Genomic DNA, 13077 nt, shown 5'->3' on the forward strand with positions numbered 1-13077 from the left:
GCAGAGAATGGGACAGAGAACAGTGGGTTGAAGAGGACGGTGAGGGGCAGGTCATGCGGGGCCTTGTGAACCATGGTGACAACTCTGTCCTTTCCCCACAGGAGGGCTCTGAGCAGGCAACGGATGTGACCTGACGCAGGGGTCCCCAGGGTCCCTGGCCTTGTGTGGGGGTCAGGGAGCAGGAAGACGGCAAAGAGGTCCAGGGAGGGGCCGGGACGAGAGAGCAAGGGCAGGTTCTGGAAAGACTCCGAGGGAGGAGCAGCCAGGGTTTGCTGGAGGACTGGACGTGAATGAAGAGAAGAGGGGAGGATGCCCCAAGGGTGCGGCCGGAGCGCTGGGCACACAGCTGCAGGCACGGAGAGCGAGTTCCGGCCTCCCAGAGCTTGCGCTGCCGGCTGGACCGCTGCCTGGAGCCAGGGGCCGAGGGGTGGGGTTGCAACTGGGGTCGGCGCAAGGTGCCACTTGTCCCAGAGGAAGGGGAGAGGACTCGGCATCCTCTCGGCTCCCCCGGCGGCCCCCAGGCCACCCTCCACGTGCTCCGGTGGTTGCTGGATGCTTCCAGCCAGTCCCTGCAGCCGGAGACCCTTCGAAGATTAAGCACCGCTGAGCCATGGCCCAGCAGCCCGCCAGAGGCCAGGGCCATCCCCCTCGCCCGCAGATCCACAAAGGCCTTCGTTCTGACTGTTTATTGGGGACTTTCTGCTGCGCACGGAGGGAGGGACGGGGAAGGAGTGCGGAGGCCCCTCTCTCTCCTTCCCCAGCCCCAGAGCCTTCAGTCCCCAGACTGCTGCTTTCTAGTGTGGGTCGGGACCCCCAATGACAACAGGTCCCTGACTGATTCTGAGGAAGTAGGGAAGTGGGAGAGGTGGGTGCCGGAGGCCAGGGGGGGACCCTGCCATGGAGCCGACAGGAGGAACGCAGACGTCAGGAAAACAGGTTCCAGGTGTCCAGGGGCCCCTCAGCCCCAGGAAGGAGGAGGAGGATGAGCTCTCAGCTCAAGGTAGGCCGGCCGGGAGCCTGGGCTTCTGGGGCTGGTTGGGGCCGATGTACCGGAGGGGCACGTGGGTGGGGGCCGTGATCCGATCGGTGCCGAGGTAGGGCTGGAGGGCAGGGGGCACGAGGACCGAGCCGTCCTGGGGACAGAGCAGGCCTCAGGATGCTGCCACTGCCCCGGCCCTCCACCCTCTGCCTCTCTGGGTGCCATCCTCCCCGTCCCCCGCACCTCTTGCTGATTGCTCTCCAGTAGGGCGATGAGGACGCGAGGGACAGCACAGGCCGTGGCGTTCACCTGGGGGAGACGCGTGCTCAGGGCCAGGGGCAGGCCAAGGCGGTGTGGGCCTTGGGGAGGGAGGCGCTGGGGAGGGCGGGTGAGGGTGTGCGGGTGCTCACCGTGTGGGCGAACCGCAGCTCCCCGTCCTCCTCTGTCTGGAACATGATGTGGAGCCGGCGGCTCTGGAAGTCCGTGCAGTTGGACGCACTGGTGACCTGGGCGGGGGGCCGGGTGGGCTGAGAGGCTCGGCAGCAGTGGGGGGGTAGTCCCACCCTCTCTCCTACCCTGCATCCCCTGGGGGTGGGGGCTCACCTCGCCAAAGCGGCCGCGGCCTGGCATCCAGGCCTCGATGTCGAACTTGCGGTAGGCGGGGAGGCCCAGTTCCTGGGTGGGCATGTCCAGGACCCTGTCGCCGAGGAGAAAGACAGGGAGAGGGTCAGTGGGGGAGAGCTGACGGATGAGGGGGAGTAGGAGGAAATGGAGGCGACGGAAGAGAAGGTAGCTGAAAAAAGAGGGAAATGGCAGGAAGAAAGGAGGAGGTGACAGTGGCAAAGGGGAAGAGGTGAGGCAGGAGGTGGTGATGGAGACGGTGGAGGAGGAGGGGGAGGAGGGGGAGGAGGGAAGGAGCCGCTGGGCGAGGAGGACCGGGGAGAGGAAGGGCGGGCGGCCGAGTCTGCAGGCTGCTTGCAGGGCCATCCTCACCTTCTGGAAGAACAGCGCCCCCAGGTTTTGCAATGGGTCACCCCCAAAAAGTCAGCATCTCTCAGCCCCTCCCAACAGCTACGTGTGCCTGACTGACTGTGAGAGGAGGCGGGCTTGCGACGTCTGGGGCATAGGCCCCCAGCCCCTCCCCACTGGGGGGTGAGAGCCGTCGAGGCCCATGCAGATGAGGCACGCCCCAGGGATGCGGAGCAACGGGAGGGAGGGGGCCTGGGCCTCCACTCTGGGGCGTCCTCTGCTGCCCATGATGCTGTCACAGCCCTCGAATCCTCTATGGGGCTGACAGACTGACAGGTGGACGTACAATCCTAACACAGGAGAAAGAGGCGAAGGGAGAGGAGGTGGTGAGGGTGTTCAAGGTGGGGAGCACGGCCGGTCCCCCCACCCCTCCCCCACCCACCGCCCTCCACCCCCGCCCCACCCCCACACCGGAAGTGCAGGCCCAGCTCCGTCAGAATCTCCATCTGAAGGGACAGGAACTCCTCCAGCAGCTGTGAGCTCTGCTCCAGCCCAGGGCCTGTCACCCCGAACATCTCCACCTGGGGCAGGGCAGGGGCACAGGGGTCAGGGGCCCTGGGCCGTGGGGGTGAGCCCCCCGCCCGTCCCAGCTGTGGCAACCTTGGTGAAGTGGTGCACGCGATAGAGCCCCCACGGCTCCTTCCCTGTGTCTGTTTCCGCCCGGTAGCAGGTACTGGAACAAACCATCCTGGGGGAGCAGGGGAGGTGCGGTCAGGGAGCGGGGAGGGAATGTCACAGGTGGGGACAAGGTCTCAAGGAATGGGGCGTCACCTGATGGGCAGGTCCCTGAAGGCCACAGAGTGGTCCATGAAGTAGCCTGGGAGGAGAAGGGGACAGGACGGGTCAGCCAGGGCCCCCATCCGTCCATAGGAAACCTTTGTGAGAACCAGAAGAGGTATCCCCTCTGGCAGACACACCCTCACGTCAGGGCATGTGGCTGGATCCTCACTGTACCATTGTGCTGTAAACAACCTACACAACTGTACACGTCAACCCTGGGGTCACTGAAGATATCCTGGGCAGGCAGCTGCCCCCCCAGAATGCTCCTGGTTGTCCCCCTACAACCCCTCTTGCTCTGAGGACACTGGAGGTGTCCTTACCCCCCTGCCCCAGGCAGGTGCTTACCGGCCAGCCCCACCTCTGCCGTCCCGGCCAGGCTGAGGTCTTCAAAGCGGGAGGGGTCTATGTTGTAAATTTGGGATGGGCTGGCATTTGGTGTCATCCCACAGCCTTCCTGAGGAGGAGGCCAGGCCAGAGGTCAGGGGATGGGTACCCTTGGCCTCCTTCATTTTGCAGTCACAACCCTCGCTCCTCCCCTGGAAGCATCTGGAACCCCCTGGCCTCCCAGTTACGGCCTGACCCCCTCCACACAGCCCCAGGGCCGTCCCTCAGGGGAGACAGGCTGGTCTCCCGGCCTGGGCCCCCAGAACCGGGCCTGACACACCCTGGGCGCAGGGGGCGGAGGGTCCTCACTCACAAACACAGCTCCGCGGAGAAGGTCTGGCACCGTCATGGGGGTGAAGCCCTGTGGGGGGAGGCGAGGGGTGAGGGGCACAGCCGGGACCCCCCAGACGCCAGGTTCAGCCTGAGGAAGGGACTCTGCAGAGGGGGCCAGTGGCTCCCCCTTGTCACTCAGGTCCATTCCACCTCAGACAAAATGGGGGTGGCCCGAGCAGGGGGCTCACGGCTGGCCCGGAGCCCTGGGGTCCAGCGCCGGGCCCTCCTGTGGGGCCTCACGGCTCCTCACTCACATCACACACACAGGGCAGCCGGAGCTGCAGTTCTGAAGGACAGCTCGGACCGGGTCCCTCCCCTGCATAAAGCCTTCCATGGCTCCCCAGTGCCCCCAGGAAGGGTCCAAGTTCTTCACCATGGCCAAGGCCCTGTGCATTCAGCCCCGCTGGCCCCTCCACTGTCAACCAAGTCTGTATTTCCCCAACACCCCCTTTACGCCAAGGCAGGCAGTGAGGTGCAGTGGTTACACGCCACTCTACACTAGCCGGGAGACCCTGGGCTCCTCCTTCTCCAGGCCACAAGGTCTCATCTCTAAATTGAGGATAATAACAGCATCCGACTCACAGGAGTTCAACATGTCAATAATAGATGGAAAGCTCTGCAACAGCGACTGGAGCAGAGGTCCCCCCCTTCCCCGCCCCCCCCGCCCCCTGCCTGCCTTGAGCCTTCTGAGCTCAATGCCACTGCCTCCAGGCAGCCCTCCCACCCTGGCCCATACCCGGTGGACGAGCTTGTTGAGTGTGAAGTTGACCAGGCCGTGCTGCAGGAGGGCCCCAGCTCCGCGCAGGTAATAGGAGCGGTGGCCAGACACGTGGGACAGGCGCCTGGGGGACAGACGGGCAGACAGGCGGGGGTGTGTGGGCCAGGGCTGGCGGGGGCAGAGGCCCAGCTGCTAGACGGGGACTGGGCATCAAATATTCATGTGGGGTGCGGCCCTGGCGGTCCCCCATGCTGTGCTGAGCCCGACGGTGGGCCGGCAGCCAGCTGTTGGGGTGGGGAGGGCGGGGCGGAGGAGGGGGCCTCGAGCGGGCTCACTTCTGGCGGATGATGTCGAGCTTCTCGGCGATTTCCAGGTGGCCCCGCGGTTGGAAGGAGAATGCTGGATGCGGGTGAAAAGCGATGGGGTGAGAGAGGAAGAGAGAGGCAAGGAAGAGGGACAGGGAGACAGACAGACAGACACACGCACACACCAGGGAGACACACAGGAAGTCCGAGGTGAGGGGAGATGTGCCCCACGGATGCCGAGGTGGCAAGATGAAGCCGCCTCCCGCACCCCGGGGGTTCCACAGGCACCAGGCCAGGCCCAGACCCCAGGGGCCCCGCCCCCAGTGTGGGGTGTGGCCCACCTGGCTTGTCCCCGACCACATGGAGCACTCGGGCCTGGCTCTCGTCCCCGACGGGCTGCAGGAAGACAGTGGTGTCATGGACAGGTGGCAGGAGGTGGCCCGGGCCTCCCCCACCACCCCGCCTGGCGCTCACCACGTCCGGGTGGGTCCGGTTGGGCAGCCTCAGCGCCCGCAGGTAGAAGCGCTCCTCCAGCTGGGCCTCCCTCGGGTACAGGAGCACCAGCTCCTTCCGGATCTCCCGGCCACGAGCCCGCAGACGCTGATAGTGGGGGTTCTGGGAGTGGGGCGAGCGGGGTCAGCCCGGGAGAGGGGGAGGGCCCCTCAGCCGCTCTGACCTTGAGCTGTGCTAGCTGGACCTCTGTGGGGGACCTCTGTTGTGTGTTCTTTTGGCTCAACATCCTGAATATCCTTCAGGAACCTCCCCTCACTACCCCATGGCACGTCCATGGGAACGTGACTCAGGCCTGGCCTACTGGAATAGTCAGTTGCATTGGCCACAGTGATGGGCTCCAAGACAGGCACATGATCCAAGCCGAATTCATGAGAATCAGCCCCAGGACTATGGCTGGAGCAATCAGGGAAGTGGCCCTATTTGCACAGGGACCCTGCCTCTCCTTCTCCCAAAGGGAGAAAGCTGGTTGGTGAGGGAAGCAGAACCAATTATGGGGCCAGGACCTGGATCCAGCTCTACCTGAAGCCAGCCTTTTTAGTTTCATGAATCAATAGAGCCTGGTTTTCTTTTCTCCCTAATCCTGTTTGTGTTTTCTGTCCCATACAATGGAGGAATCATGACCGATATGGTCTCCTCGCTGCCCACACCCCACCGGGGACAGGACCCCAACTCCCTGTAGTACCTGCTGCACTTGGCTGTTGCCCTGGTTCACCTGGTAGAAAAGAGACAGACAGGGCAGTCAGGTTGATGGACTTGGGGGTGGGGAGAAGGGAAAAAAAGAGGGTGAAAGGTCAGACAGGGCCAGGCATCTGAATTCCTTGCTCTGCCAGGGCCTGGCTGGACCCTCCTCCACTCTGTGCCTCAGTTTCTCTGTCAGTAATGCTGGGAGGGGGCCAGATAACGGAACCACACCTGCAGCTCCGTTTACTGAGTGCCGCCTCGCGCCTGGCTCTGTGCAGGGGCCCTCACACGATCCTATTTCTTCATCACCCACTCTAGGAGGTTGGCAGCCCGTGACCCCCGTTTTGCAGCTGGGAAAACTGAGGCTCAGAGAGGTGGGCTGTGAGTGGGAATCTGGGGGCCTGCCACCTGGGCTTTTGACACCCTGAACCTTCTACGACCCAGAGCAGCAGAGGGAATCAGGCGGACCTGGGTCTGAATGGTGGGTGCCCTTGGGCAAAGCTCTTCCCCCGGCGCCTCGGTATCCCCATCTGTGAAATGGGGCAGTAACAGCACCACCCCAGCAGGGCTGTCGCACAGCCTCCCTGAGAGACGAGCCAGCACTCACTGCACAGTGACGGAGATGCGCCTGGGACGCGCGTGACCCGGGGCCCAGTGCAGACACGGTGGGTCACTGGGAGATGTCATCAGTGTCTCGAGAGGACCCGAGTGGACCGGAGAAGAGCAGCCCAAATGCCCGGGGGCAAGTCCACTGCTCCCCCTTCCCAGCTGTGGACTTGGGCCCATTTCAACCTCTTGGGGCCTCAGTTTCCCCCACTGTAAACTGGGTTTGTATGTAAACCTGCTCCCAGGGCTGTCAGCAAGGAGAGCTCCCAGAACAGCGCCTGGCGCAGGCTGACCGCCGCTGTTGTCACGATGACTCCTCAGCCCTCTGCGGCAGATGCTGGGGCTGGCTAACCGGAGACCCTCCGCCCTCCGCCCTCCTTTCCCAGGGACCCCTGACGCAGGCCACCCTCCCCGAGCCTGCAGTTCAGGATGGGGCCCCAGCTGGAGTGGCCTCCTGCTGATGACGCGGTGGGTGTGGGGTGCCTGGGCCCAGGAGATGAGGGGACTCTGCTGGAAGCTTCGGGGAGGCCCCCCCTCCTGGAAAAGGCACTCAAGCCGGGAGGTCCTTTTTCTGCCCCTGGCAGAGTCATGCGAGGAATTGCTGTCCTATAGCAGCCAGCTTGAACTTCAAGAGGGAAACTGAGTCAAATGAACATGCCAGGCAGAGCGGGAAGGAAGGCAGGCTGCGGACGGTGGGGGAGCCGCGCCTGCATCAACCCCAAGGATGCCTGAACCTGGGTGGGACAGGCGGGAACCAATGGGCGCATCCTTCAAGGCCCATAAATTGGGTTTCCCGTTCTCTGCAGCGCGGGGCCTCCGCCGCCAGCCCCCCACCTGGAGCCCCGTGCTCACCAGCAGGGCCCGCACCGCCTCCGCCACGGCCCCCTTCTCCTCTTCCAGGCTCCGGATCTGCGCCCGCAGCTGCCTCAGCTCCTGCCACGTTGAGATCTGGGGGGACACAGGGGCCAAAGATGTGAAGTGGCCACTGTCCCCCGCCCCGTCCGCGGGAGCCCTGCCCACTGGCCACCTGGACCAGCGGTGGGGTGAGGAGAGACCCCTCTTGGCCCCCGGGAGCCATTCTGCACTCCCTCCCTCAGCACTGGAACTCCTGATGGTTCGTTGGGCCCACGGCTGCCCAGAATTAAGAACTTCTCTGGCCTCCGCTGCAGCCATGCGTGCCCAAGGTCCACCGCGGGCATGAGAGGAGGTGGGAAGTGTGACCACTGGTCACCTCCTTGAAGGTAAGCCCCCATCCAGGACCTGCTCTCTCACTCTCCCTGGACTGGATGATGGACGGTGGGAGAGCCGACCAGGACAATGTCCTCTGAGACTCAGAGCAAGAAGATGAAAGGACCTGGGTGCAGAGGGGCGGCACAGAGCTGAGGGCCTGCCGGCTCTGCCCCCTCTACTCTCGAGGGGGAGCCATACAGCCTCTCCCCGTGGGGCTGCCAACACAGCTGACCCTGCACCCTCCATCACAGGGGGCCAGAGGGCCGGGCACGACCCACACCCCAGCTCCCACTGCCTGGGCGCACCAACCACCGCGGGGTCCCTCGGGGAGCCCACGTCCCTGGGCAAACCCTTGTCCTCTCTGGTGGCAGCTTTCCCTTCGACAAAACGGTAAAACCACTGTCCCCTCTCCCTGGGGCTGGGCACCTGCAGGGGAGGGCGGGCCACAGGGAGGGCTGTGACTCTCTTCGTGGCTCCCCCTGGACACTTCACACTCCTCACATGCAAGAGTGAGTCTAGGAAGAGCATCGCCCCCCACATCTACTCCTTCTCCTCAGGGACAGTCCCTCCCCTTGCTCCCCTGGCCCCACCCCTGGCCCATCCCCACCCCGGAGCCCCAGGCCTCTTCCTGGACATATGTCACCCCCACCCTGCAGCCACGTACCATGTCCCATCCTTTCTGCCTCATGAATGTCCAACAGATCGCTCCGTCCCCATCCCCCACTCCTACCCACCCAGGTCCTGTCGTTCCCCACGAGGATCCTTGTGCCCCCCTCCCAGCCTTGGGGCTCACCCCTCCAATTCAGCCAGCATCCTGACACAGTCCCTGTCCTGCCTAAAAGCACCCACAGCCCCCCAGTGCCCCAGGAACGATCCCGTGCCTCGCTACGGCTGCAAAGCCATGCGCCATCTTCCTCCTCACACTCTGCGCCCTGAAACAGTGTCTTCAAGCTTTGGGGTGTGATCCGCCAGTGGGTTATAAAATTAATTTAGGATCTCTAAACCAGCACTTTTAAAAACCGTGGTAAAATACACATAAAGTGACCATGGTAACCATTTGTGAGTGTACAGCTCAGTGGCATGAAGTACATTCACATGGTTGTGCAGCCATCAGCACCAGCCACCTCCAGAACTTTGTCATCTTCCCCAACTGAGACTCTGTCCCCATTAAACACTAACTCCCCATTCCCCCTCCCCCAGGCCCTGGCCACCACAGTTCCACTTTCTGTCTCTATAAATTTGCCTACTCTAGGCATAAGTGGAATCTTACAGTATTTGTCTTATTGCATTTAGCATAGTGTCCTCAAGGCTCGTCCATGGTGGAGCATGTGTCAGGATTTCCTTCCTTTTCAAGGCTGAATAATAGTCCATTGTATGGATATACCACATTTTGTTTATCCATTTATCCACGGACGGACACTGGAGTTGCTTGTGTCTTTCGGTTATTGCGAATAACGCTGCTGTGAACTTGGGTGTACAAAGAGCTGCTCAATTCTTTTGGGTGTAGACCCAGAAGTGAGACTGCTGGACCACATAGGAATTCTGTTTAATTTTTTGAGGAACCACCATACTTTTTATTTTTAATTAACTTTTCTGTGCCTTAGTTTCCCCTCTGATAACATGGGGGGAAATAATGGCACCTACTTCACAAGGTTGTTGCAAAGCTTCAATGAGGCGAATATGTATAAAGCACTTAGAACAGGGTAGCAGGGGAGTTCCAGAGAGGGCTGGGGGGCTTTGGGGTGCCCACCGTCCCCAGTACCCCAGCAGGGTCTAGGAGTAGGGTGACCCTATTCTAGCTCCCCAGCACATACTACGATATCATGGTAACATCATCACCATCATCATTAATTATTATTACCCACCGCCTTATTCTCAGCACCTGGATCATAACAGGCGCTCCCTCCATCTGTTCAATAGACCCATCCATTCACTGAATACCCCATTTAACCGCCTGCCTCGTGTGGGGCAGGGGCAGGACTCCACTCTCGCTCTCCAAAGGCCAGAGGCTCCCCCGCCCCCACACCGCCGCCCCCCCATCTTCCTTGTGGCTTGAGGGGAAGCCCGGCCTGAGGTCGGATCGCAGAGCTCCACGGAGCAGGCGCAGCCCGGGTGTCTACACAGCAGGGCCCGGGCACCCCGCGGATGACGGGCACGGATGTGGGTACCAAGCACAACACGTGCGCAACACTTGCGGAGGAACTGAAACCCCGCGCCAAGCCCGCCCCCTGCTGGAGAGCATCCTGCACGCCCTCTTCATCCGGAAAGAGCACAGCCAATAGGCGGCCGCCGGCTGGCGCAAGCGCACTCACGATCGCGGGCAGCTCTTCCGGCCGCAGCTCCCCCTTGCGGTGCTCCAGGGCGCGCGCCGCCTCTTCCGGGCATGCGCACAACAGCTCCATGTCGAGCTGAGGGAGCGCGCTGTAGCCCTCGCGCGCGTGCTCGTACAGGAGGTTCCGGTCTCGTCTTTCCGTCGCGAAAGTTCTCCTTGGGCTCTGACTGCAGACGCAGACTCCCCGGGGCCGGAGGCTCCGAGCGCCCGCCAAAGGCCACAGGCGCCGTGCTATGGACGCAGCCATCTTGGACGGGGGACAGGGAGACACGCACCCTTCGTCCCGCCCACCCTACGTTTAGACCAATTGCAAAGCAGCCGTCCTGCGGGGAACAAGCCAATCAGATCCTGGAGGTGGGGGCTGAAGACAGTTAACTGAGATTGACTCTGTCGCTGCCCAATCGTCGTCTGTGCCCCGCCCCCTCGGTGTACGCGAGAGTCAGAACCCGCCAATCCCCGCCGGGATAACTCCCGGAAGGGACTGGAGGCCGGATCCCTCGTGTCTGCGGACCCTTCTAGGGTCGGTGAGGTCAGCGGCCTCCCCGGGTCCTCCAAACCTTTCCGGACCTCTCCTCAGTTTCCCTTTTCCTCCCGTATGCTGATGAAGGCGTTTGGGTCCCCGATAGCCTACGCAGAGCGAGGCTAGATTCACTGAGGGGCTTTGTTAGCAGCATGAGGGGTTGTGGCTAGACTGTCAGAGGAACTGCCTTAGATCGAATCAGGAGGCCCTGAGAGTGGGATGGGGAGAATCTGGACCTTCGCCCGACTACGGCCACTGTTCCCTCTTCCTTTCTGAGTCTTTTATCCCCTAACGCAGGGACGCGGCAGGCGGCGGGATGTCCTGGTCCGGCCTTCTCCGTGGCCTCAACACGTCCCTCGGTTATGGTAAGAGGCGAGGCTGGGTGAGGGTTATCCCCGCTGGGACTCCGGCGCCTGTGCCGCAGCCCGAGGGAGTCAATTTGGAATCGGGGATGGAGACGCGATGGGTTTTGGCGGAGCGCGGGCTGCAAGGGCAAGAGCGGGGAAGCGGGTGCGCTGAGGGCTTCTGTGCGCCCCTCCGGTGGGCGCCAGCGGTTTGGGTCAATGATTTCTTCGGCGAATCATTAACTTATTCCTGCCACTAACATCACATGCCCTCACTTATTCACTCTGCAAGCGCATTTGCCACCCACCTAGGCTCACAAGGCACAGACGTGCCCCCCGCCTAGGGCATCTGGGCTAGCCTGACGTGTGTATCTCGTGGTCGCTCGGGAGGGAGACGTGATTGTGGGGCCCACGATACAGATGGGGACCCTGAGACACTGCGAGGTGAGGCGTCTTGCTCAGGAGCACAGCACTAGGAAGAGGCTTCTAGGACTGGCTCCTCCGCTCTGAGGATGCTGCTGTAACCCGAGACATAAGGACGTGTGGAAATGGCCAGAAAGACCAGGACCTGCCCTGGATGTGGAGGGAGTGTGACATTCGGGTGTGAAAGGGCTTCTGTGCTAGTGAAGTTGCAGGAGAGCCCGCCCAGGGCCGTCACCGTCATCCCTGTGTCTCATTATTGGGGCCGAGACCCAGGAGATGCTCCGTGAACGTTGGTTGAAGAGAATGCAGGGCTGATGCAGTGGAGGAGGGAGAAAGAGGGGGCTTTGCATCCGTTTTGGAGGTTCAGCTGACGATCTGTTCGCTGGGGCTGAAAGTGGATGTGACAGGAGGGGGCGGAGCAGTGACACCTCCCAGGACTACCCCGCAGGTCCCAGGTCGCTGTGGGGACGGCATGAGTTCACGCAGCTTCCATGCATAGAACGGGACGCACAGCGTTCGCTTTGTGATGATGTTTATACAGCATTAAAATTAGTACTCTCCTTGGAGAATAAAATGAGTTAATTCCTGTGAAATGGCTAAAACAGAACCTGACCCGTGGTGGTTGCTCAGTACCTGTTGTTATTCCCGTGATCTGTGAGGACCCCGGATGTAAACCAGTACACGCTTGTCAAGCGCTCGGCGCGGAGCCGACAACCCCAGATTGGAGTCGCTGGTACTATTATCTGTTCATCGGCTGGTAACCCTCCTGCGCCCTCCCGGTTGTGTCTCTGCAGGCCTCGCCCTGGCGCCCCGTCTCTGGGCCGCCCGCCCCATGGCCACGCTGAACCAGATGCACCGCCAGGGGCCCCCGAAGCGGCCGCCCCCGAAGCCGGGCCCCACGGCGGGCCGGCCGCAGCTGAAGGGCGTCGTCCTGCGCACCTTCATCCGCAAGCCCAAGAAGCCCAACTCGGCCAACCGCAAGTGCTGCCGCGTGCGGCTCAGCTCGGGCCGCGAGGCCGTCTGCTTCATCCCCGGCGAGGGCCACAGCCTGCAGGAGCACCACGTGGTGCTGGTGCAGGGCGGCCGCACCCAGGACCTGCCCGGCGTCAAGCTCACCGTCGTGCGCGGCAAGTATGACTGCGGCCACGTGCAGAAGAAGAAGTGACGGCGGCCGGGCGCGCAGCTGCAGCGCCGGCAGTCACCACCCGCCTCTCTGGGCTCCTGCGGGACCTTGGGAAGCTAGGCCCGCTCGAAAGGCGGCTGGTCTTGGGTTCAAATCCTGACCCCGCCTCTCCCATCAGGACCAGCATTGGGTTAGAAAAAGGCGCGTCTGCCAGCATCCTTGGCTCCCATGTATAGAGTGGTGGCGTGAAGGACCTCTTCTGCTGGGACAGGACACGGCACTGCCACCTGCAGGCAAGGGCTTGCAATAAACACAGACCCCCAGGGTTGTGATATGAACTCCTGCCCGCGGTATTCGCCCTCTGTGTGGTCTTGGCGACTGACACCCCTCTGGGCCTCAGTTTCCTTCTCCAGAAATGAGCTCCCCTCGCAGCATGCCCTTTGTTGGGTTTGGTGAAGGTCAATAGATGCTTTGTGTGCAAAGCGCATGCACGTGGCTACTGTTCTAAGCTCTGGAGTCAGGGGTGCAGCACTGAGGCTGTTCCCTTTCCTGCAGGCCGGGCAGCCCCCCCCCCCCCCCCGCCCTACTTCCGGGCTGGGTGACCTTGGGCAGGTCATTTGAACTCCGAGCCTGTTTCCTCCTGGCCTAAGTGGCATTGATAAGGGTGCCTGGGTAAGAGCCATTGGGAGAACAGCTGGGAGCCGCATGGGAGCTGTCCCGTGCGTCCTTGTGGCCTCTCTGGGTTCTCAAAGCCGCCTCCATTTGCTGCATGCCACT

General features: G+C 62.3%; 2 protein-coding genes across 5 annotated transcripts; one reads left to right on the top strand and one right to left on the bottom strand.

Annotated features, from left to right (window-relative positions):
* Window positions 1–673: 673 nt before the first annotated feature.
* Window positions 674–10137, bottom strand: SARS2 (seryl-tRNA synthetase 2, mitochondrial). The gene is made up of 16 exons (XM_044760360.2): window positions 9871–10137; window positions 7181–7276; window positions 5724–5753; window positions 5003–5143; window positions 4870–4924; window positions 4559–4622; window positions 4242–4347; window positions 3486–3533; window positions 3134–3242; window positions 2780–2825; window positions 2609–2696; window positions 2420–2529; window positions 1583–1676; window positions 1390–1485; window positions 1223–1288; window positions 674–1133 (listed from the first exon to the last, which is right to left on the bottom strand). Exons 1-16 carry the CDS (start codon window positions 10135–10137, stop codon window positions 996–998), a joined length of 1554 nt encoding a protein of 517 aa, XP_044616295.1. The 3' UTR covers window positions 674–995.
* Window positions 10113–12787, top strand: MRPS12 (mitochondrial ribosomal protein S12). Of its 4 annotated transcripts, none has more exons than XM_070498796.1 (3): window positions 10113–10244; window positions 10708–10775; window positions 11972–12787. In XM_070498796.1, the coding sequence occupies exons 2-3, from the start codon at window positions 10727–10729 to the stop codon at window positions 12340–12342; spliced, it is 420 nt and encodes a 139-aa protein (XP_070354897.1). In that variant the 5' UTR covers window positions 10113–10244; window positions 10708–10726; the 3' UTR covers window positions 12343–12787. The 4 variants fall into 4 exon arrangements, with proteins under 4 accessions (XP_070354897.1, XP_014704178.1, XP_014704180.1 ...); XM_014848692.3 differs by having other exon boundaries at window positions 10242–10419; XM_014848694.3 differs by having other exon boundaries at window positions 10242–10414.
* Window positions 12788–13077: the final 290 nt, after the last annotated feature.

The sequence above is a fragment of the Equus asinus genome, chromosome 26 (assembly GCF_041296235.1).
Source record: "Equus asinus isolate D_3611 breed Donkey chromosome 26, EquAss-T2T_v2, whole genome shotgun sequence".
Taxonomy (NCBI): domain Eukaryota; kingdom Metazoa; phylum Chordata; class Mammalia; order Perissodactyla; family Equidae; genus Equus; species Equus asinus.